Source organism: Cololabis saira, chromosome 9 (assembly GCF_033807715.1).
Source record: "Cololabis saira isolate AMF1-May2022 chromosome 9, fColSai1.1, whole genome shotgun sequence".
NCBI lineage: Eukaryota > Metazoa > Chordata > Actinopteri > Beloniformes > Belonidae > Cololabis > Cololabis saira.
In genome coordinates this window covers 26,994,913-27,019,813 of record NC_084595.1, presented here as the reverse complement: position 1 = coordinate 27,019,813, position 24,901 = coordinate 26,994,913, and the positions used below count along the sequence as shown (strand labels likewise).

At 37.9% G+C, this 24,901-nt stretch overlaps 1 protein-coding gene across 3 annotated transcripts; it reads right to left on the bottom strand.

The window, feature by feature from the left end:
* Positions 1 to 469: 469 nt before the first annotated feature.
* tmem161b (transmembrane protein 161B) lies at positions 470 to 23,655 on the bottom strand. Of its 3 annotated transcripts, none has more exons than XM_061729009.1 (12): positions 23,413 to 23,655; positions 14,806 to 14,909; positions 13,573 to 13,653; positions 11,607 to 11,704; positions 11,232 to 11,388; positions 9,853 to 10,004; positions 9,693 to 9,753; positions 8,410 to 8,550; positions 6,175 to 6,288; positions 4,300 to 4,474; positions 3,473 to 3,569; positions 470 to 3,379 (listed from the first exon to the last, which is right to left on the bottom strand). In XM_061729009.1, the coding sequence occupies exons 1-12, from the start codon at positions 23,413 to 23,415 to the stop codon at positions 3,090 to 3,092; spliced, it is 1,473 nt and encodes a 490-aa protein (XP_061584993.1). In that variant the 5' UTR covers positions 23,416 to 23,655; the 3' UTR covers positions 470 to 3,089. The 3 variants fall into 3 exon arrangements, with proteins under 3 accessions (XP_061584993.1, XP_061584994.1, XP_061584995.1); XM_061729010.1 differs by lacking the exon at positions 23,413 to 23,655 and adding an exon at positions 17,433 to 17,492; XM_061729011.1 differs by lacking the exon at positions 13,573 to 13,653.
* Positions 23,656 to 24,901: the final 1,246 nt, after the last annotated feature.

Below are 24,901 nucleotides of genomic sequence, written 5' to 3'. Positions count from 1 at the left end.
TACTTGGCATAGGAAAACACCACCTTATTTAAATTAGTAGTATTCACACACCCTATCACGTTTTAAACAGAAAATTGGCTTTAATCAAATAAACATTTTGTATCGGAACCCCCCTCCCTCCCCCTCATGTATCAAAAGTACATAAATACAAATGTATTTATCACTGCCACATTGGTAATTTACAAGCTTGTTGTGAACAGGACTTTTTATATTCACATCTGATGACTCTTTCGTAACATGTTCACATACAAAGATTACCACGTCTGTACTCGTCAGGAAAGCTCTTTCAACTTAAACAAATGCTTGTACCGGTGGATTATGCTCTGAATTTCAATCACCTCAGAAATGAAACTAATCAACTTCTTGTTCCAAAACGTGTGTGTGTGTGTGTGTGTGTGTGTGTGTGTGTGTCTGTGAGAAACAAGTAAACCAAGTTTGTAAGATTAAAATAATGAAAAAGGGGACAAGGTAAAGAACATAATTTATTTAAGATAAAATCTAATGTTGAAATAAATACATGAAAGAGACAACAAGGTGTATAAATTGACTTTGTGAACCCAGCAATGTGTAATAAACACTTTCAGTAACTAACTGAAGCCTGATTAGGCCAATGAACTCTTATTTCCGAACTGTTAACCAACCACTTCAAAGAAATGTTGATCGTAACTGATTTGTCGAACATTATTTTTTTTAACTGATTTTAGTCATCATGCACTCAGACAACAAAATAAAGGGCTTGGTACTAAAATTAGAAATGTTTACAGGCCTCAATATAAGTAATAAATACAAAAAAAAGACAACAAAGACAAATCAAGTCATAAAAATAGTTATTAGGATAAATTAGTTCTTTTTTCATTTAAAGAGGCAGATTAAACACGTTAAACAAATCAATAGTTCGAGAAGTGCAGGATTGGGGTGGAGGGTGGGGGTGGTTAATCAACACACCTTACAAAAAATTTTCATGAAAACAATCTAGAAATTAGGCAGGATTCATACATTCATTATGTGCATATTCCCCATCATTTCAAAACGGACACAAGCTAAAGCTAAGACTTTTTGACATCAAGAGCTCAGAAATGCTGATATGGTGATGCTGGACTTTTGTGTTGTGTCCAAAACCCGAAGGGAATTTTTAAGTTTCAGCACTGTTGTATATGAAGCTCAAAGATAATCCGACAGGCCGGAAGAGCAAAACATGTGAAATTTGTAATTAACCTTGCACCACGTACCCTACATTCCTGATAAGACTGGACAATCACGTTGACCAGTGCGTCATCAGTTCAATGACTGTTTGTGCGTACATTTACCCACCAAAGAACTACAGTATACAAAGACTCAGTAAATACTCGACGTCCTTTTATAACCAAGAAACTACTGATTCCCCAAGTATCAAGATGGATCTACAGAAAACTGAAGGCCGCAGTTGTAGTACAGTTTTTAAACACGAGTGGACACAAAGCCTACTGTAACTGAGACCGGGGGTGAGAGGAGACTTACTTGGCACCATTGTAAAAAATATGAAATTTTACAAATGCACAATTTGATTTGCTGTAAAAAGAACACAAAACACCCCTCACATAAAACAAAACAACCCCCCCTCCAAAAAAAACAAACAAAAAAACATACCCAGTCAATAAGCGTTATCTCTTGTTCAAAATGCCCTGTTGAGACCTACACCAGAGATCACATACATGCAGACAGACACACGGACAGAAGCACGTAACCTGACTGAGGCCTAGGTGCTCGTCCTCCCGTAGTCATATGTACTGCTAAAAACAGCATTAAAATTCTGTCATAGCTGCTAAAATGGCTCAGTTAAATCAGGAAAGTTAAAATGAGACATGAAATCTACTGGAACTCCATTCTGGTTTGTCTTCTATGGCAAGTTGAATTAAACACACACTGATGTGAGATGTCTTCCCATGAATTTGACATGTTCTTGCTCCTCCACAGGTTCAGTTCTTGCTGTCCACCTATAACCCCCGTTAGATCGAGGCTCTTTTCAACCAGACTGGGGAAACCAGCAGGCCGTTGCCCTCTCCTCCTCCCCTACACCGGTCCTCTACAAAAGATTTGGAGAGTCTGTTAGACACTGTGAGGTGGGGGGGGACAAACATATAGCCCAACGAGTATGGACGTCATTTGTTTCCCCCTTTATAAAAAAAACAAAACAAAACAAAACAAAATAAGACATTTGAGGTGATTTTATCAGATTAGGTCAGATTAGCTGGATTCAGTGATATACTGTGATCCAAAAAAAATGCAGCTTCTTGCATCGCTCACAACGCATCACACAGGAATATTAGCACAATTAAGATGCGAGATAAAAACTGGAATATTGAAAGCTGCTTAACTTTTAATTTCAAGGCTCTTAACTGCATGAATCTAGTCATTACTACTTCCAGAAATGTATCAGTTCATGGTGCAGTTTATTACCAATTCTTCTACGAGCTGTTGGTAACCACTGAAAATGGGGGAGGCAACACTGAAACCAAACTCCTATTGGCCTGCATGAAACTTTAACTTATGATCTTTTTTTACATCCCAAATCGGAAATTGTTAGAGGATTAGAATCACTACATGTCGTAAACAAAACACCACCGATTAAAAATATAAGCTCCGAGATCCATAAATATGGCAGAACTGAGTGGAAGAGACGGGTCACATCTCGACATAAAAAAAGTATATATATAATCAGCATTAAGAGTGTTTTATCATTCAATTTTCCTACAGAAGCTTGGACCTCCCTCCCCCCATCACTAAACCAATTTGGTGAAGACCCAGATTAATATTCTTGTTATACAATTTCTTAAGATTTCAAACCTTTGTTTCTCCAATAAAAAAAAAAAAGATGTTCATAGAAATAAACAACAACATTTCACAGTCATTTGTGGAGGAAGCACTGGGAGTCAAACAAGGACCTGTGATGATATGACCAGTCACTGTGAGGCTGTCAGAGACATGGAGAAGGAGGAGTCATGGAGCAGAGTCACTACTGGGCCTCTGCTGGCCCACCCAGTCCTCTCTGAGCAGGCTGAGCACACAGCAGCACTGTGGAGGGAATGGATGCCCCTGATAGATTGCTGTTGCTATGCTGCCATTAGATACTGATGGTAAAAGAGGCCAAAAAGGGAGGTGGAGAAGAGGCAGGCAGCAATCCACCAAGTGAAGAAGGAGAAGAGGCCCCGGAAAAGTAAGGGGCTAAAAACAGTCTGCAGGCCCCCAAGGGCCACTGAAAGTTGGGCTACTGATGCCCGGGCACCCGTTTCTACCACTGAAGCTGGTGCTGATGGCACTATTGGGTCTGCTGCCATCACAGAGTTCATTTCATGGGTGCAAGGTAGGTCTTCTTCAGGATAGAACCACCAGGAGTGACCACCTGTTGTACGTGGAGCAAAGAAAGACAACGGCTTGAAACTGCAGGATGCAAGCAGAGATTGTTAATGGCACAAGTCACTGAGCAGAGACTCACCTAAGGTTTTTAGCAGGAACGTTGTATGTAGCAGCATCACTAAAGGCGCCACATACTGTAGTGCGATTACACACAAGTAGTAAAAAACACGTGCAACCTATGCAAAATTAGATAAAAGAATTGATACATAATACATCTACACAAAATATATTTTTTTAAAACATGCACTTGATTGAGCTTTCAGTTTCTGTTGTGAGCCAGCAGAAGTCACAGTTTTTCCTCTAGAGGTGGTAATGAAATAATAATGAAATGGTAATGAATTTATCAGCAAAACAAATAAAAAATGTCTTCAATAGGTCCCATTTGCAAATTATCACTAGAAGACAGCAAACTGGCTCTTCTCTATTTCAACAGTAGCAGGACCTTATTTCATGTGGATTTTCTTCTAGCTGACCACTAGTTTATTCCACCTCTGCAAAAACAACTAGGAGGATCCATTCAAATTAACTGTTTGGACGTCAGATCCTTGTCAGCAACATGCCGTCTGTTAGAAGGGACACACTCAGTCTTGTTGACAAATAGTTATAAGCACGTCTAGTTCTGCTCCTAATTCCACAACAGTAAAATTGCAGAATATTAAAATAGCTGTTGCCAAGTTTATTCTTAGTTAAGGTGGCCAACTGATAATAACTGGTCATAAATAGTGAACTTCTTAAGTTGTTAGTTTAGATTTTAACGTAGTTATAGCCGTCTCAATCACCACATTACTTCTTTAGTAAAATTCATGATTAATATTTTCATTTTTAGGGTGACCATGCATGTTGATAGTATGTCTTAAAGTTTCAATTTAAATTATTGATTGATAATAAAAGAAAACATTTTCTCACCATCTTCTGCAGGTCGACAGTGCTTATTCGCCCTGCTTCCTTCTTCATCTGGTCCATGCTCTTCTGTGCCAGGTTGAGGTAGGCCTGAAGATGACGTCTCATCAGGGCGAGCCGGAGCACACACATTAGTATGATGACCCATAACCGCAAAGTATCATATGTCTGTTCAGTCATCCTGTCATTAACACAGAAGTCAGAGACAAGAAATAAAAAAAGAGGATAGACTTCCTGGTCTGCAAACTCAACATGTCACATGCAATCTGGATCGTCAACAGAGACATAAAGGAAGAAAGGAAAGACGATGCGAAGTAAAGTGGAGATGGAAAACAAGAGAAAGGTGAAACTGAGGTGTAGAAAAAAAAAAAAGTATTACGTAACATGAAATTAGACTTAATCATGCTTAACCTTGATGATGCTGTGGTACTACCGGTACTGCAAAGTCAACTGCAGTAGTAAGTAAAAGTGTGTAGGAGTAATAACAAATGCTATCAGAAAAAAAAAAGATAAAATAAAGAGTTTACTCTCAGTATGATAAAAATGGGTTTACACTTCCAATTAACCCAAACAGACAACTTGGATATTGTTGTCACTTCATCTACAGGGTGAATGCATTCCTTATCTCACTGCACCTTTGGACATTTCATTCTAGGAACAGGTGTTGCTTCGTTTTCATCCAGTCGCCACCACAAAGGCCAAAATGCCAATTTTCACTGTGGGACAATGTTGTCCCAACCAATATTTTTTTTTATTATTGTGGGAGCAGCAGGTTATAATCCTGTAACATGTATGATGCTTTCTTTTCATTATACGGGGTACCGATGAATCAATATAAGATTAAAGAACATAGACGTGCAAAACTTTGCACAGCTTAACTCAGAAATATTGGTACTGAGAATAGCTGTGTGAGCAGAAGATGAACTCGTCTCCAAAAGGAAAAACCTTCCATATTTGTACATTATTTCTGCTTTGTACTGTATTCTTCTCTCTGCTTTCTCATGCATGGGTTGCTACTCGTCATCCGTTTCCATCTTACCACACCTTCTGCAGTTTTCGCTGTCACTACCAGCACCTCTTTCATCACATCATGAAATCTCTTCTTTGGTCTTGTCTTCTCCTTCTTTATAGCTCGATCTCCAGCATCTACTATCCTGCCTCTTTACATGTCTAAACCATCTAAATATAGACTTTCCTACTTTGTTTCAAAGTCATCTAGGTTTGACTGTTGTGATATTATCTCATGCTTTGTAGAGCTTTAAAAAGAAACAAGGAGGAGCTAAATGTAGCCATATCAGTATTGTAAGAGATTTGAGTCCATCCCAATAAACTATTCCCTATATTTGATACTAAATTGGTTGCAAGTACGACCTCAGGCACCATAATTCTTAACCAAAGTTGTTGACAATTATAGTGACTAAGGCTGCTCAATAAACATTCCCAAAGTTTGTAAAGGTTTCAAAAAATAGTGTGACATTTAAAATAATCTTCCAACAGTTGCCAGTCTTGGGCTCCTAAAAAATTTCCAATTTAAAAATGGAAAAATGTGTTTTGTTTTTTTTGTTCACTTGATGAGCTGTACTGGAATGAAATTTTCGTTGTGTCGGGATGGTGGCTCAATGACAAATAAAGCTATTTCAAGTTAACAGTCTGGGTGAACGAAAATATTTCAAACTGTTTGTACGATTTCTAAAAAGGCAAGTGAAACCCCCTAGTCTTTTTATGCACATAGCTATTCCCAGTCACAAACTGGGTGCCCAATCAACATCAAAGAATAGCATCCCACATCCACCCAATCACATAATGTCATCTACAAGAATTAGAAATGTTTAGAGTTAATGCAAAGTGTGGACACAATATCTTCTTTTTTTTTTTACTCACAAAGGCACACTCTCCTTTCCCAGAGTGGGGTTCATTATATAGTCCTTGGTAATAGGCTTCACCCACAGCAGGAGCATGATGAGGGGGGACAGGAAGTTGATATGAAGCAGAGTTCTATGAAATAATTGAGAAAATAAAATGCATTAACAACAACAACAAATATTACTCCACGGTTCTCTCAGAGTCCCTGTGACTCACGTTTATTATGTGAAATAAACTGCTACACTGAATGTTCATTTTTAATTTCCATTTAAACATTGGCCAATACATGCTCAATACTATTTTCCAGAGAGGAGTGGGAGCATAACCAAGGCACATATTTGGAAGGGCGTAGAGCTAATCCCTCTGAGTGACAAGGTCTGAGGATGTAAGCTTATGACATGAGGGGAAATGGAAGGGAGGCCATTTTGGAGAGTCTGCTATACAAAAGTGGATTATGCGAGTGCGATGTGCTCATTGCTCTGGACCCCTTTTCATGGCTAGAGACATGGCACTGACGTGCCAGGAAGTTCTGCAATAGAAATGTGATCAAACTGAATACATTTTCATCTGACTCACATGGTGTTCTCTTGTTTCTGACATTTCCAGAATAGCAGGAGACCAATATGGAGCACTGATGCTTAAGCACTATTTTTGTGGTCAATTTGATGTGAGCCAATTAATCAATCCGTACTTTTGTGATAATAAGTGTTCGTCATCAGCAAAGATCTCCCAATTAGCGAAACAGTTTGTTTAAATTAGTGTAAATCTCGACTCAAAAAAAATTGATGAAGTTATTATTTGTCATATGATAAATAAAATGGTACTAATATCAGCCCAGGGTTCCGATTCTTTCCCTGAAATTATTTTCCAGGACATTCTAAGCAGGTATTTTAATTAAGGGTGTTTCTCTTCCCTGTGAGCATCTCACTCTGTTGACAACTACTTTCATTGGTTTCATTGGTGGTTTTGAGATGATTTTACACACACACACACGCACGCACGCACGCACGCACGCACGCACGCACGCACGCACGCACGCACGCACGCACGCACGCACGCACGCACGCACTCCTTTAAATTCATTACATTATTGTGGCAGATCAAAAAATTGATACATAACACCAAGAAGTGGCTTTATACAGACATATTTTTTTTTTTAAACAGACGAACAAATGCAGTCCCAGTCATTTACATCCACTTGGCAAGAACATACGCCAGCCTCTGTCACAGGCGTGCGCATGTGCTCTCCTCAAGTTTAGTTTGGAGAAGAGCGTTGCTGTGGCAACATCGTTGCTACTAACGTTAGCTGTGGCTGCGCTCGCGACTGGCTGGTTTGCATTTATGTGGGAGACTAAACTTGAGCTGCTTAGGTGGTGAGCAAAATCCTTTCCACAAAGAACATATCAATCTACCTTTATCAATGGTGCCGTTGGGGCATTTTAGAAATGTAAATTCCCCATTCACTGGACTACAACTTTCACATGCTCCTCCATGTTCACTTCTCTTCTCTGCTACTCACCGTTCCTCCCCATGCCTGTCCAGCTACAATGGGAGCCTACCAGCGTCTGCTTAACACGCCCACACACATGGGCAGCCAATCAATGTCCACAACTCAAGCACGAGAAGCCCACCACATAAATAAATAATTATATATACCGTATTTTCTGGACTATAAGCCGCACCTGTATATAAGCCGCATCCGCTCTATTTAAAAAAAAAAAAGATATGCAAGCCGCAGATATTTATGTTGTTAGATTAGACATTTACTACATGTACAGAACCATTTTGAACTGTAAATGATGTACATGTTTGTACCTAAATAGATCCTTTCCTAACAGTGTCTTTTAACACGGCAGCAACTTTGCTGATTAAAACTGGACAGAACCAAGAGAAAATAACCAGTATTTATTTATCTATTTATCTGTTTGAAATCTGCTTCTACTTCTATCTGCTAAAGAAAAAGTAGCGTATTCTTCTTTGCATTTATTTTGTCTTTGTTTTTATTCTAATTCCGGTTAGAGCGCCCGAGCGGTGGAAGAAAAATCCACAGAATAGACGCACCTTTGTATAAGCCGCATGGTTCAAAACCTATGAAAAAAGTAGCGGCTTATAGTCCAGAAAATACGGTGTATATATATATATATATATATATATATATATATATATATATATATATATATATATATATATATATAAACAAACAAACACATATATACATACACACACATTTAAGAATTACTGTAGGAAACTCACTGTGTAAATTTTGCTGTGGTTAGATTTAGTGCATCAAGGTGCATCTGAGCAAGTCGTAGACCAGGGAACGTTAGAAAAGCTCCTATTAAAGAGCAGAGCAAGGCAAGGATCAACTTGAAGGTGAGTTTTGATATTGGACCCCTGTGAATGAGAAAACACAAGGACAGATCTGTTAACCAGGCTTAAATCAGGCTGGAGAGCAGCCTTCAGGAGAGCAGCCATCATTGAAACTATGAAAAGAATAAGCTGGTTGAAACTGCAAAAAGCTAAACTGCTTTTGACCATTACCACACTTACCCATTTGGATACATCATGACACCAGTGAAGAATCCAAGGTCACTCTTAAAAAGAGCACTACAACCAAGCCAGACCAGTGCTCACAACATGATAGAGAATACGTCTAGCTTGATGAAAAATAATCTTTTTTGGTGTCCTACACTGAACAGGATTAGCACTTCACAGCAAAGAAAAAGTCCTTGAAATGCTACATCATTCACAACATTGCAGGAGTGCAGTGGGTCAAGTCAGGCATTTAAAAAAATAAATAAATAAAAAAGTGGAACTGATGACACAGACTTGGAATGAAGAATGTTCATAGTTTCAAAGACTCTACTGGTCTGACTGTCAAGAGCCTAAATGTCCAACCTATTTGTTACATGCTAATTTTGTAATAGAATATTGAAATTAGTTGGCTCTAAACAATAAAAAAAAGATTAATCTTAAAGCCAGAGTAAAGCAAATTTAGATATTCATAGAAATGTTAAGTGTTGGACAATAGTTACAAGTAACAATGAAACACAGCACTCCAGATGTTGGAGACTACACACCAGCTCAGAGAAAAGGCTTTGTGATCAGTGGGTTTAAGGGCAAACTAATTGGTCCCATAGCAAGGTTGTTAAGGAATCATACATGTATATAATTATCTTATAATTGGAAAATTGTTCAAATCATTAATATTTGACTAAACAGATTAACAAGTTGCTAATCTATTGTATGCCATTTTTCTTGAACTTTAAGGAAATTTACATTCTCCATTGTTTTGCATGATTCAGGACCATGGACAGTTCTGGAAGCCCCAGGCTAAATTACAAATAATCTTATTACTACTACTTGTAATTTTATCTCAGCAGAAATGTATTTACGCTCTTCTTAGCCACTGTTTTCAGCAGTGGAAATAGAAGGGGTTGACGAAAAGGCACCAGCAAAATACCTCAATTCAACCTCTTTGCACTCCTTTCAGTAACTACTGCAGCCAAGTCAGGCATTAAAGATAATTTTCTTACTGTGACTCTAGGCCTTGATGCTCCAGAAACTGCTGCGCGCTGTCCGAAAAGTTTGCAAAACCTAAAAATAAGTATTCAACAGTGACTGACTTATTGAAACAAAAATTAAATATCGTTTGTACATCAGAATCATTTGAGAGATTGTACATGACGTACTGACCTGTCTCCAGACCAAATTCCAGATAGTTTTCAGTGACAATGAGAATGGCCATGGCTTTGACAAAAAAAAAGAAAGCAAAAGTAATGCAGAGTGATCGTTCACCGCCTTCCTCCAGCTTGAAGTAGTGCGCCGTTAGAGAGAAAAGCGTCTTACTGAAGGGACAGAGTTGAGGAAAATCATTGAGGCACAGTAGCATAAAAAGTAAATCTTTGCAGAAACATTACAATGATTCATGCAAATCCCCCAAATACTCAAAAGCTTAAATAAAAAAGTAGTATTTGCAGCCATTTGCCAAATAAAATCAGTTTAACCTGCAGAAATGGGTACCGTGGGTGAAGAATGTGTGGTGATTTACACAGTACATGCCACCAATGTCAAAGTATTTTGTCCTTTGACTTTGTCAGTGTTTCTTTCTCCACAAAGACAGATCTCTCAAATACTAAAAACTTTTCAGGAGCCAACATGCTATTCATTCAGTTTCAGAATTATTTTGTGATGTGAAGACAAGTGCATTAACCCTCTTGATACGTTAGATCCAAAATGTGCCTGAAAGGGAAATTGTACTGTTGTAGTCTTGATGTATTAACCTACAATCACTACATGGCGGAGTTGCCCTGTCAAAGAACAAGTGATAATGCAAATAAATATAATTAAACTCAAATACTTCAGCAACTCATGTACCAGAGTTTCAGGTAAAAGGTCAACAGAGCAGCAGTTCTGATGTTTAGGGAACGCTGAAACAGGAACATTGAAATCACACATTAACACATGAATTGGTCCAACAAGTCCCTCATCTTTATAGTCTCATTTCATCAATTCCCTAACCTGTCCTTCTCAAGCATATCAGTCAGTTGGACTGTGAAAATGTGGCATCCAATCTGCAGAACATGCAGGAATTGACACCATCTGAACACAGTGATCCAGGTCCAATCAGTAGAACTGGATAGATTGAACATTATGGTCAGAGGCAAGGACAATGTACAGACGTCGACAGATTTGTCGGTACCTTTCAATTAAAGACAGGGAAAACCCACCATGGTCACTGAAATAAATAAGTGTCAGACACTGCATCAAAATTGTGCTTCAACAGAATTATATATCTATTTAAATAAATAAATAAATAAATAATGCAACCCTCACTCAACTCAGTGACACTAGCTGTGTGTATCATGTGTTGAACTTTTCGATGCTAACCATATATTAAGAAAAATAACTCAAATGTTGTAGAAACATTGCAGAAAGGTCACCAGAAACATCAAATAACAGACAGACTTGTACAACATAAGATTGCTACAAATTGAAAAAACGATTTACATCACAACACAGTGAGGAAAAAAAAAAATAAAAAAAAATATCAAAAGCACTTTTTATAAGGATACATGACAAAGGCAAGTACAAGTAGGCACCAGACCACGCTGATGTTCATCTCTCGGGAGGGCTGAGCCACACTGTAGTAAAGCTCCGTTATCAGATAGACAGCAGTTGCTGCTATCGTGAAATCTACCAGCCACTGGAACTCAGGGAAGTAGTGCAATGCTGGAGGGAGAAAGAATATACCCAAATCAAAATAACCATTTAGAAACACATGTACTGTATATACACACACACACACACACACACACACACACACACACCGGTATGTAGGAACATTAAAGAGTCTGCAAGGAAGGATTCAAATTTGTTAAACAATCTTTTTTTTTTTTTTTTTTTTTTTTTTTTTTAAATTCTATTTAAAAAAGAAAATGTATTTATACCTAATGTGTCCACTTCAGTGATGCATTTTGTCTCCAGCTGTAGGTCTATGTCCTTTGGAACAGTTAATGGCTTACTGTCGATATGACCATTGTACTTCCTAGAAGAGGACAGAGAAATAAAACAAAGAATCAGTGAAAACACAAATCACCTTTAAAAAGGCAACCAAGTGATTTTTTTAAGCCTGAGTAGAAATACAAACTCAAATTTATGCTAGAAAAAAACCTTTGCATTAGTAATTATTTACTTATTTAGCAATGATTCATTCTAGGAGTGTTCATTGTAGGGGTGTTTCAGAGTGTTTTTATCAGAATTTCATGTTGCCAGGATATTGATTCCAGAAATTTGCCAGAGGAGAAGCTTTTACTTATTTTGATGTTCTAGCAGAACATTTTTTTTAAACTACCAACTACATTCATTACCAAAACTACTAGACTCTTTCAAGTCAGGGGTTGTCGGGAGTGGGCGCTGGGTGTGGGTGGAAAACAAAAACAGCAGGTGAAAGAAAAGCCATTCTTTAAGAGCTGAAGAGGTTTCTGGTGGGCTTCCTTAATTCTGGACTTTGTTCATCCCTTTGTGTGTGCTGGATTCAGAAGTACAATGTCACTGTAAGACTCTCAGACCAAACATGGCCTGACAGATGACACATGAGAAGGAAAAAAAGAGGCTTAACTCAACTCCTTACTGAGAGTCAGTTGGTTCACAAAGGGACTTGCATGTCAAGAGCTGGAAAAAGATTGTGGTCCATCCTTTAATGGGGTTGTCATGACCATAACATTTTAGTGAAAAATTATGATATTTACTAAACATTTATATCCCACTACCAGAGTATAAGATTAACACCAATTAAATAACTTACATGGGTAATTTTGCAGTTATTTTTTTTTTAACTTTTTTAAAGTGACTTTTTTTTTTTTTTAGATTGCATTTCTGCCCGCAAGCTGCTTTATAAATATTTTTTATTTTATTTTGTACATGTAAAAAAAAAAAAAACACTTAATGAGAAGTTTAAGAAAATAAAACAACAAAACAAAGAAAAAATAGAGTTTTATTGAGTTCAAGCTAATTAGTGGTAATGACATGAACAGAAAAATGTGTCCTTTTATCATTTAAGCTTTGTAAACAACAATTTCACATGACAAAAATGCAATTGCATAATGTCACTGAAAATATGTCAGCTATAATCAGCCTGTCTGCTTTGTCAAATGTTACAAAAACAATGTGAAAAAAATTACTATTATGTCACATTTACCTAGCTGTAATGAAAAGAGTGGAGATAAATAGGGTTAAAATTACTTAAACTAAATGTGACCAAATTATTATTATTTGTGACAGGTGTACCTGCAAGATTGTCTTCAAGGAATTACTAAGCATTTGATGTCGTATTGGCAACAAGAACGAGACTGGCCCACAAAACTGTCTTAAGTTAGAAGACACCGTATGGAACAAAAAAAAAAAAAAGAACTTTCAGTTTCAACTTCAAATTTAAGTTCACATTTAAGGGGTGGTACCAAATTCATGTGAATCAACTTTCAACTGAAGCTGAAAAATGTGAGCAGTAGGAGGTGCAACTGAAAAGTAGCTGTGAACAACAATCTTAAAGAATCAAAACATGAAATCTGACCACTCGGAAAATAAACATGAAGTGAAATATTTTTAACAAATTGATAAACCTAATGAATGAATGAGTAAATAAACGATCAAGTTTTCTCACATCCGCTATGTAGGTCAATTTCTGTGCTGTGTTGCTATTGGGACCCATGAAAAAACTAAAAGAAAAGAAAGAAAAGAGCTTCTCTATTCTTGCTTTAAACATGTCTTAAATGAGATACATAAACATCTATTTGTCAACACACCTGTGATCTCTATTCACCTCAAATGTCTGCCTTTGTACCATCGCTGTGTCTATATGTTTTCTCACCCACCAACAGCAGGCGTTCTTTTTTTCTGCCCTCCTTTTCAACCTACCTGTCTTTCTTTTTCTGTCCTTTTTGTTTCCCAGCTAAACTCCTCAACTCATCTTCCGTAGGGTGCTGATACCACCGCAGACTGTGAGCAAAGAAACGTAAAGAAATGTGGAATCAGACTCAGACATAGAGGAAAAAAGCTTAAAAAAAGAAGACAGAGGAGATATAAACTGCAGGACTGGAATAAAATGAGTGTAGCTAGATTTTTCACCTTTTAACTGATTGTAATGGGTCTTCATATCAGACAAATAGAAAGACAGATGAACATGCTACCAACTTTTTTCACAGTGCTATTATTATTTTAACAACAACAAAGCTTAAAAAGTCAAATTATAACAACGTGGGAAATATTAAATAGGACTTTAGCCTCTCAGATCACTGTGTGTGTGCGTTTTGTGGAGGAGCTGGACATTTTGACCCATTCTTCTTTTACTACAGATAAATATGTGCTAAAATGCTTCTTATTGTTGTCCTGTTGCCTGATTCAATTTCAGCCGAGTTTTAGCTGTCTGCAGGTGGCCTCACGTTTGGCTCTAGCGTATTCTGGTACATGGAGGGGTTCATGGTTAACTCTGACTAAAACGGTTCCCAGGTCTTGTGGCTGCTAAACAATCCCAAACCTTCACCCAACCACTAAAACATGGTGATGGAAGTCTTGCAGTTTGCTCAGATGCATGTTGGACAATCTCAATCATGTTCCTACATTTTATAATTAAGAGGTTTCTGCTGGCAACCCTTCCAAAGAAAGCATATTTCTTCTTTTAATTCTGCTGTCATGAACTTTAACATTTTACATATTCAATGAGGCTTGTGGGGTCTGAGGTTTAGCATTGCAGCTTTTTTGAACTCCCTGAGAATCGCAGTTTGACCTTGTGGCAAATTTGATGGGATGCTCAATCCTGGGAACATTGACTGTCTTGAACACTTTCATCTTGTAAATAATTTACAATGAGCAGAATGCTAAAACATGACCACATGACTAGTATATAATCATAATCGGCTACCCTCCCTTTGCAAGGTTGTCAGCGCAGTTGACACAGGTACTTCACTCTTATATGATACGGCACATGGTGGGGTTATGTTATGCTTTGTCCGTGTTTTGTCTAGCCATCTATTCATCCAGCCATCCATCAAGCTCAAGCGATTTTTTGTTAATAAAGAAAATGCAGAGAACTCAAGAAATCAAACATATACACAAACTTGCTGAAACAGTATTTAGGGTGGTTTACATTACCTGCCACTGCAGAGTAGCCATCTTGCAAAGGAATAATGAGGTACAATCTTCTGAATTACACTGGCCATTACCATGGTAACCACTAGCTGCACACCAATCACACCCTGTGTAAAAACGACATTTAATAAGCACATATAAATAATCACATATGCTATAACAAACAGATTAGGTATTTACCATGTCTCTACTGTGGATGTTCATGTGGTCAGTAATATTCTTGCTAAACAGTGTAAAGATGTAAACATTCAAATCATGAATAATGCATTAGTCAATTAATCCAAACTTTTGAACAATTTTTCTAGTGTTTTCGACAAGATAGTAAATGAATTAATGTTAATTGTAGTTTTTTTCAAACAAAACTGAAGGAATATTCTTAGCCAAAATAATAAGGATACGTCAATTGGCCAATTTAGATGCCTCAAAGCAATTATTTTAGTTTCTCCCTTTTCACTTCATGTCCACAAATTTAAAACATGTAAAAAAAAGTATTATAAGTAAATGTGATAGTATTTAAGGAAACAAGCTCCACTTCCAAAAATGTACCACAGCCAACCATTCTTAACCCATTCAGAACTGATGCAATATATGCAAACTTTTACCTTTCTGGCGTGAGGTCAGAATCGAAACAATTATCTTTTAAAGACACATATACTCCCTGCTTCTACAACAAAACCAAAGGGTTTGACCCCTTTTTCCCCCTTAACATTTCTAGTTTCTTCAGAGGTTAGGACATGAAATTTTTTAGAAGTAATTTTAACTGGCCACTGAGTTTTTAGAAGATGTTTAATTTTTAATTCTTGTTTTTAAGGAAGCTTTAGGTCCGGATGGGTTAAGTGCTTTGACATCACCCACACCATACGTTCATAGGACTTTAATTTTGCACAAGACAAGTTGCCCATATCTATAAAACTACATACACACTTCATAAGTGCCTGTTCATACATAAACCAGTTAATATAAGACTCCCCATGTACAATGCCTTGTAAAAACTGTATATAGACTAGAGTGGTATCTTGTTAGAGCCCAACACATGTCATTAACAACACCTTGTGAACAGCAGATGAGGTTCCCCAGATATCTATTGATTTATTGTTAAGATCAGAATACATTTTATTTGAACAGATCCACAAAATTAGTGAACAATTGGAAAACAGCATAAAGACTGGCAAAAAAGAAGAGATTGTGTCAAGCAGCAGCTGTTTTCAGCACACACATTCACTCTGTGTAAATTCTCCAGAGGCTTACCTGTTGTTTTCACACATGGTCTCATTCTATTATTTTTCATGAGACATCTCATTAGGGAGGTGGCTGGACAAACTCCCAAATAAGTCAGTGTGATTGGCAAAACCTAAGTCTATAATTTGCTGCTGGGGGTACCATGATGACAAAGATCTATAACTTTTGGTGAGGAAAAAGATGAGGGCAGGTGGGGATTATTCTATACTTCTACAGCTGGCACTACAGTATAGTTACATTAGTTCATGGCCTTGTTGTATTAGACCATTGTAATAAAGTCAATTAAGAGCCCAATATTCCACTCAGCTCAACACCTGCTGACCATGACGTTGAATGCCACAGCTTCCATTTTATCTTGCAACATTATAAAACTTCCAATGAAAGTTTCATATCTACGTTAATCTACACTCTTGTGAATGAGATTTCTTTACAGAAAAAAAAAGAAGCTCATCTGATAACGTTAAATTGGGACTGCTGCTGATGGCAGTTGAAGACCTGAAAACACCTCTATTTGAACAACAATTAACAAACTGTTCAGTATTCATCTGCACATAACAGCAAGCTGAAAATAAAGGATATACCCAGTATGTTCAATCCTTTTAAAAGGAGACACATTGTGCCCCATTTTCAAAAGTTCACAACTTCCTGTCGTATTGTATAAAAGCCCAAGTTATATATTCTGAACTTAGTAATTGGTGTTTTTTGAGTAGATTTCAAAGTGTAATGAAAAAATTCCTAAAAATTTCTTCACCATTTCTTGTAATGTCTGTATGACCACAAGCCAGACCTCCTGTAGTCTTTACCCAAAGATTTGACAACATAAAGAGCTAAGTCTCAACCCACCACACTTAGATCAATATTCACTTTGGCTTAAGAGGCCAGAATCATTCCCATCAAGCTGTGCTTTTATCCACTCACTGTATGCTCAGATCTGGCTACTCTTTGGCAATCGGGGAGAACCGTAGATATCTGTTCCTGCACACTTGAGCAAAAAAAGCCAAGAGGCAAATTAATCTAAGATTAGAAATCTCTTTTTCAGCAACAGTCTTGTCTGCACTGGCTAGCAATTGGTTAGCATCCCTCAAAATACACTTACAAAACACATCATCTGAGAAAAAGGAATAAGTCCTGACAAAATACAGCACATTATCAGGGTAACAGTTTAAACCCATGTATGACTTGAGGTAAATTTAGGTTAAAAGAGGGAAATGACTAAACCAACTCAGGGGAAGTTACACAGCCAGTCCTGTACAGCAGACCTAGATTTTGGGTTGGTCATAGGGATCCCCAGTGTCCCTCAGCATGGGGTAATCTTCAAAAACTCAAGTCAATACCTCTTTTGAAGTCACACAGGGGAGTGTGGGTGCCATTTATTTGGCAATTATACTCACTCAGGTGTGTTGCGTAGCCGAACACAACCTCTCTGACTCAAGTCACTTCTCCATCGGGGTAACAGTTGGGCTATATAGGTCAAAAGCACACAGTCTTACTTTGGTGGATGCTGACCATTATCTGTAGGGGACCTGCAAGGATTTCAGGCCTGGAGGAAATTGAGCCAGCATGGATTCTCTTATCTTGCTCAGTCCGCTTGACCCCCTTCACACAACAGCCAAATGAAATTTGTAGGGGATGGGGAGTGGAAGATACCACTCCTAAGTGTACAAATACCTCTGAACTATTTTATGATTAAACAAACTTGGACCAGTAAAACCTTACAGTCAGGTCCAAAAATATTTGGATACACAGATTTTAAATATTTGGACAGAATGTTTATGATTGTGCCTACAGTATATACACACACCACGTCAAGAGATGTAAAGTAAAAAAAAAAAAAAAAGAAAAAAGGCTACATGCTCAGCTTTATTCAAGAGCTTTTACAAAATTATGACATTTAAGGTTTGTGAATTACAACCATTTTAAGAAATGCACCTCCATTTTCATGAGCTATGTATTTGGACAAGTGAATGAAAAGGCAGTAATGGGCCAGGTGAGGGTCACTCCCTCATTACTTGAAAGACAAAAATATCTAAAGGTCTATCAATGATTGAGTTCATGGCATTGAGTTGTCATCCAGCAGTTGTTTGAGTGGAGCTACGGAAATCAAGCCCAAAAACAATCACAATTTTAGTAAAAGAGCCTATAGTAAGGATAAACAAAACCAAACAAACAAAAAACAACATAAATTCATAAGAGAGGTCGAAAAAAAATCTCACGTTTGGCCTGATCGATAGTTTGAAAGCACTGGTGAGTTCAACAACTTTGAAAGGCCTGGAAGACCATGAAGGACAACCACAGCAGATGATTGCAGAACGCATGAATACTTTGGGGAAGATATGTGCCTCACTGACTAAATTTACAATCGAGAACAACTCATAATTCAAAGCATGTATAATGAGGTGAAGTAAGTATTATGGTCTGGGCATGTGTGGCTGTGAATGGAATGGGCTCACTGGTGTTTATTGGTGACAGAAGTAGAACTGCAAATTCTGAATTTGCTAGGGCTATACTCTGCTTTCACATGGAGCCAAATACTATAAAACGTATAAGATTGAGCTTTACAGTGCAGATAATAATAATCCTGACAGCACTGTGAAATAGGGCTGGGGATCGATTCAAATGTAAAGAATTGATTCGATTCCGATTCTTAAGATTCAGAATCGATTATCACAATTTGATTCAATCTGATTCCGATATCTACATGTATTTGGGTTAGTGTTATTAAAACTGTTTTTTGAACTGTTGCATGAATTATATGACTGTAGTTATGCAACATAATAATACTAGACTAGTATTACATTGAGATTCAACAGCAAGTATTGGCAGCTAATGATGCTGTAAGAACCAATCGCCCTCCCAGAATGCTGATATAACTGCTTTCAGAAACATCCTGAGGGGCAGAATTATCAATCAGATCCAGGGCAGCAAACACAGGTAGGCCACTATGAAATTGTTTTTATTTTTTCCCACATTCCATTAAAATTTTTTCCATTTTCTGTGTTTTTCGGTTTTTAATTTTTGAGAATTGGGTTTTTAGCATTTTATGCAAATGTGCGCCAAGACAGTATATAAAGTAATGAAATACAGACAATTTATGCCATTATAACTGAAAACTTTAATGTTTTCATACTTTTCATACATATTTAAAGGCAAAAACATGGCACTAGTTATTCTGGTGTCCAACAAAACATTCCTTTTTTGGGCATAAACAAAAAAAATACCAAAAGTTATTTGTATGAAATAAATAACTCAAATAGACCTTTCAATATCAATTTAAAGTACAAAATAAATCAATAAATAATAAATAAATTGCAACAGCTCATGCAGTAAAAAAATATAATTTTAGCTTGTCTAATTTATTCTGTCACCAGACACAGCCATGAAGCACCAGGCATTTTTCAGGTATGTCATGACTAGGAATGGGCGATATTTTATCGTTCACGATATACCATCAAAAAAATTCCCCACGGTAAGAATTTGTCATCTCGCGGTAAAAAGGATAAATTCCCGTTGATGACGTTTTTGTGCAACAAACATGGTGGAAGGCTGATCTGAGAGCGAGGAGCACGTTGTTAAACGAGGTTCCAGCTCTGGAAATGGTTTGGATTTAAAAACAGAGACGAGGAGCAAACATCATCTATTATATGCAGAGTCTGCAAAAACAGAAGGAAATGGTTGTTACATTTTGATATAACGTTTGACTATTACGAAAAAAAAAATTGCAATAGTATCTAACTTGTGGCATGTTCCAACCACAGGTTAATTTGCACATTTTATTTATATTAGAAGACATAATCACTGATAGGATTTTGTTTTCAGTGAACTTTTATTTATTTATCCTGTTTCTTTATTTATCATGTTGTATTTTTTTCTACTTTGTGATTTTATAAGCTAAGAAAAGTTGAAGGACCATGATACTTTTGCTGTTTGCACTGTTATCCCACTGTTTAAGCCATACAGTTTGAATAAATGTTGAATTTGTTCTTACATTTCAAACTTGTTTCATTTGAGTCATTACAGTTTTGCAGTAGAATCTGAAAATTGATTTTTTTTACATTTTTTTCATTTATTATCATTTTATAAAATAAGGAATTGGCTGATGAGAGTAACAGCAGCAGCAGGAGATCACAGGTAGGATCTTTTTTTTTTAAATTAACTTTAACAGACTTGGGTGTGTTTGAGCTGCTGTTTCTGATTATTCCGTCCTCTTCACTGTAGGAGACAGTATTGGGTGTTTAAACACTGTTAAATAAATAAATAAATAAATAAATGAAAAAAAAAAAAATCTATTTTTTTCAACACAGGCCTACTTGTGAAAGCACCTCAACTTTTGAAAGGAATGGAATATTCTTCAAGATGGTCACATGATCCCAACCCAGCAGAACATGCTTTTCAGTTATTGAAGACAAAACTGAGGGCAAAAGTCTCACAAACAAGCAGTGACTGAAGGTGGCTGCAGTGAAGGACTGACAAAACATCTCTAGGGACAAAACTCAGAATGTGATGATATCCATAGGCTCCAGACTTCTGTTACTAACTGCAAAGGATTATCATCCAAGGATTAATAATAATAATAATTGCGAGCGCTTTACAGAGATAATTATTCATTCATACACATTCTCACTGGTGGTGGTAAACTACGTATTGTAGTCACAGCTGCCCTGGGGCAGACTGACGGAAGCGTGGCTGCCATATCGTGCCAAACGGCCCCTCCGACCACCACCAACATTCATACACATTCAAACACATTCACACGGGGCAAGGTGGGTAAGGTGTCTTGCCCAAGGACACTACGACAGCAAACTGGGACAGAGCGGGATTCGAACCGCCGACCTTCCGATCACTGGACGACCCGCTCTACCACCTGGGCTATTGCCGCCCCAATAATCATGGTTATAATTACAAGTATGTAACTTTGTCCAGATAGCTTTGAGCTCATGAAAAGGAATGCATTTTGCTCAAAAACCTTGCAATTCCTAAATGATAAATGTCCTATTTTTGAGAAACCTCTCAAAATGAAAGTCTAAACTTTTTTTACATCTAGTTTTATTTCTAATCCATTATGGTGGTGTGCAAAGACATAACTGCAAATCCTCTGTCATTGTCTAAATACTTCTGGATCAACTGTGTGTATATATCTGAATGAAGAGATTTTATCATTTCTGTGCTCTTCTCTACACATCTTAACTGTCCATTCTTAAAAATCTACGTTGACTTAATGTCAAATGTGAACACGGTAAAGTCAGGAATTCACATTAAACCTTTCAGCTACATACATTTACTAGACATAATTATTTGGTTGTAACTCGTATAATTAGTTACTAGCCTGTGAAATAACATACACAAAATAATTGACTACCTTTTCTGTTCATTCAGTTCTTCAGCCTTGTGTTGATAGCACATTTAATTGCCAAGAGAAAAAAATAATTCCAGCAAATCAGTTCTTTCAAGTTACTCTGTAGATACAGATAAATAGTTACTCTATAAATGTGAGATAAACACACAGAGCATGAAGACAACAGCCCCTGCCATGGAGAAGCAAGGGTCTCCATATGAAATAACCCTCAGACACTCTCTCGCTCCTCTTTTGACTTCTAGTCAAAACTGCTACCTTCCACTGAGAGGAAACAGTTCTACTACACCCCTTCTCAGGTGAAAGACAAAATACTGGTGGAAAGTTGGAAACATGGATTGAAATGCCTAAATATGTTGTGTCGCGTTTGCAGATAAAATAATGAGAAAATCCTGATGTACATTTTGTATTTCTTCCATAAAGAGAAGAGGAGGACTGTAAAAGGAGAGGTGTGGCTCTAGGCAATCCACAGAGGATGTAAATATGAAAGCCTAAGACCTTGCCAGTCTTTATTGGCATGCTTCTAGTAATCATTTTGGTGTCAATGTGTCGTTGTGTCATTGACAGGAATATATGAGAAATTCCTTTGGTATGTCATTAAGCACATCTGAAAGGTCTTAGTTAGGCTATCATCTTTAATATTAATAATAATAATATCCATTATCTTTACCCGCTTTATCCTTTGCAGGGTCACGGGGGTCTGCTGGAGCCTATCCCAGCTATTTTCAGGCGAGAGGCCGGGGTTACACCCTGGACAGGTCACCAGTCCATCGCAGGGCCACATATACAGACAAACAACCAGACACACTCACACCTACGGGCAATTTAGAATCACCAATTAACCTAGCATGCATGTTTTTGGACTGTGGGAGGAAGCCGGAGTTCCCGGAGGAAACCCACGCAAGCACGGGGAGAACATGCAAACTCCACACAGAAAGGCCACTTAATAATAATAATATATATACCTGATACCTACAAATTCAAATTCAATGGGATACTATCACACAAAAATGTATGTATAGGCCATAGTGTTGCTCTACTGTTCTTAAGAAATATGTGTTTTCTTCTTAAAGTAAAACCAACACCAACTCTCTGCCTGTCAACATGAAATAAGAAGTTAATTTCCTTGAGGAAAAAAACACCTATTGATAATGAATCATGGCCTACAAATTGTGGATGGTTAATATGGAAATATGACGGTGAAGGTGAAATGCACATCACACTCATTGGTTTTAGCCAGGTGAGCTAAAATGTTTGTAATAATTATGCAAAAAGAACGGTTTTACTGGAAGAAGTTGACAAATGCCTTCAACCAAGAGTCACAGCTCAAAATAATGACGTCTTGAGACTTTGTGAGGGCATCCTGAGGTCACACTGGGCTGAGAGATCACACCTTGAGTCTCCTTCATGCAGCCTGCTCTCACCTGAGCTGTGAGCCATCTTAGACTGACTGACCCAGGTTTGGTTCATTAACCTGGCGTGGGAGAGTAGTTAATGCCATCCCGTCCAGACACTAGGAGTGGGCATCACAACAGTGGCAGCAATGTGTTGGTATCACTACAGGCAACGTTCAATTTCAGCTAATGAAAGCTAACACGCTACCCTGACGTTCTCTTGCAAAGTGCTTCCTTGAAAGATGTTACAGTAGGACAGAACAGTAGTTTTAACAGTAAACACGGGTTTAATAGAACATGGAGTGGTTTAGTGGTACCAATCAATAAAACACTGGCTACAACACCTGCTATAGCTGAGCAGCTAAGCTAATATCACAAACACAATCAAAGAGAAGCCCCAGTTTGAGTATTATCATAAATGCACCGGTAAAAACGTGTAAATATCTCAAAGGAACCCGTGGTTTGTAAGTGGTTTCCAGCCAATGGAGCTCTCCAGCTACGGGTAATAATCGACGCAGAGCCTACGGCGTAGGGGTACGCGGCGACGCGCACCGTTCGCCGTAAGGCTCTGCGTCGATGTAACGCGGGACCATAAATCAGCCTTAGGATGCTCGCTGTCATACTCACCATGTTGATGCAGTGCAGCTAAAACGGACTCGACCGCAGCAACACGCAGCACCCCGACGCGAAAACCGAGCGGCGAGGAGCACATAAGCCCTTCTTGCAGTGGCTGTGCATAAAACGAAGGGGGTTAAGGGGTCAGAAACTGCCACAGCACCCTCACAGGGATGAGTTACATCGTCAGAAAATCAACGCTTCAACCTCCGCTGGCAAGTGTTTTCAACGGCAGTAGAGGTCACACCGAAATGCTGGGGAAGGAGCTGTTCTCGCACATGCCTGAGTGTAAAAGCATGTCAACGGGTGGATAATAAAGTTATTCACACATCTATTATTTAGAATAAAATTATTTATATACTAGTTATGTGCTTAAATGTGTCAGTTTTAATTGAAACATTTATTTTATTTCATATAAACCTTATAATTTTATGTAGGATTAGACGAGATACCTATTATGGTTCCGCCCCCAACCGGAAGCGCAGAAACCATGGGGAGAAAAACCAAACGCTCATGAGCACACGTGACTGTTAGCTCCGAGCCACTGGTACTGTTCATTAAAGTGGTTTTCAACCTTGGTCCGGCATGTTTTTGATCTTGCTCTGCTCAGTGACACCTGCGTCAAATTTCTTGGGCCCCTAACAAAATGTGTGTAGACATCGATGACAAGCTGATGGTGATCCATTCATCTGAATCAGGAGTGTGTTGGGTGGAACCGTCAGAGCAATGTAGTAGTAGTAGTAGAAGTTTATTGCAGACTCGTGGTCCATACAAAAACATAACATAGGACAAAATACATACAATACATAAAACCTGTCCAGCAGGGAGAATTACAAATACAGGCTTTTAAGCCAATGTCTCCTGAGACAAGAGGAGTATCTGACACAGCTCTTCCCAGGGTCATTTATATTAACAATGATGCCATTCACAGACTCATCCAAACGGCACATGAAACTGTGCATTACATTTCTAAGAACAGCTTGGAGAGTATTGACTCTTGCAGCTACAAACATCTCACTTGCACTGCACCATCTAGGCCTTTTGAGTAAGATTTGGATTAGCGTCATTATATGCAACTTGAAGTTTGTGGAAGCTTACTTTTTTATAGCTTGACCACAAGTTGTTACAGGCTAACAAGATGTTAGCCTGTGCGTACATCCTGCGGCACTGTCTGTGGATATCGTCATCATCATCCATGTGTTCTGTGATAAAACGTACACAACATGTGGGACAGTGTGTCCGAAAACCAGGGTGTACACACACACACACACACACACACACATACACACACACACACACACACACACACACACATTTCATAATTCTATAAACTTTGATGTAAAATGTGCATTTAACATCTATTGCTTGACAGACCAATAAAATCCTCAAAGAATAGTTATTTTCAGGAATCATATTTTTCAGTGTATATTGCGGGCTATTTTTTAATATATTTGTTACCTAGAGATTTCTAACTGTTTGAATTATTATGATTATTTTCAGT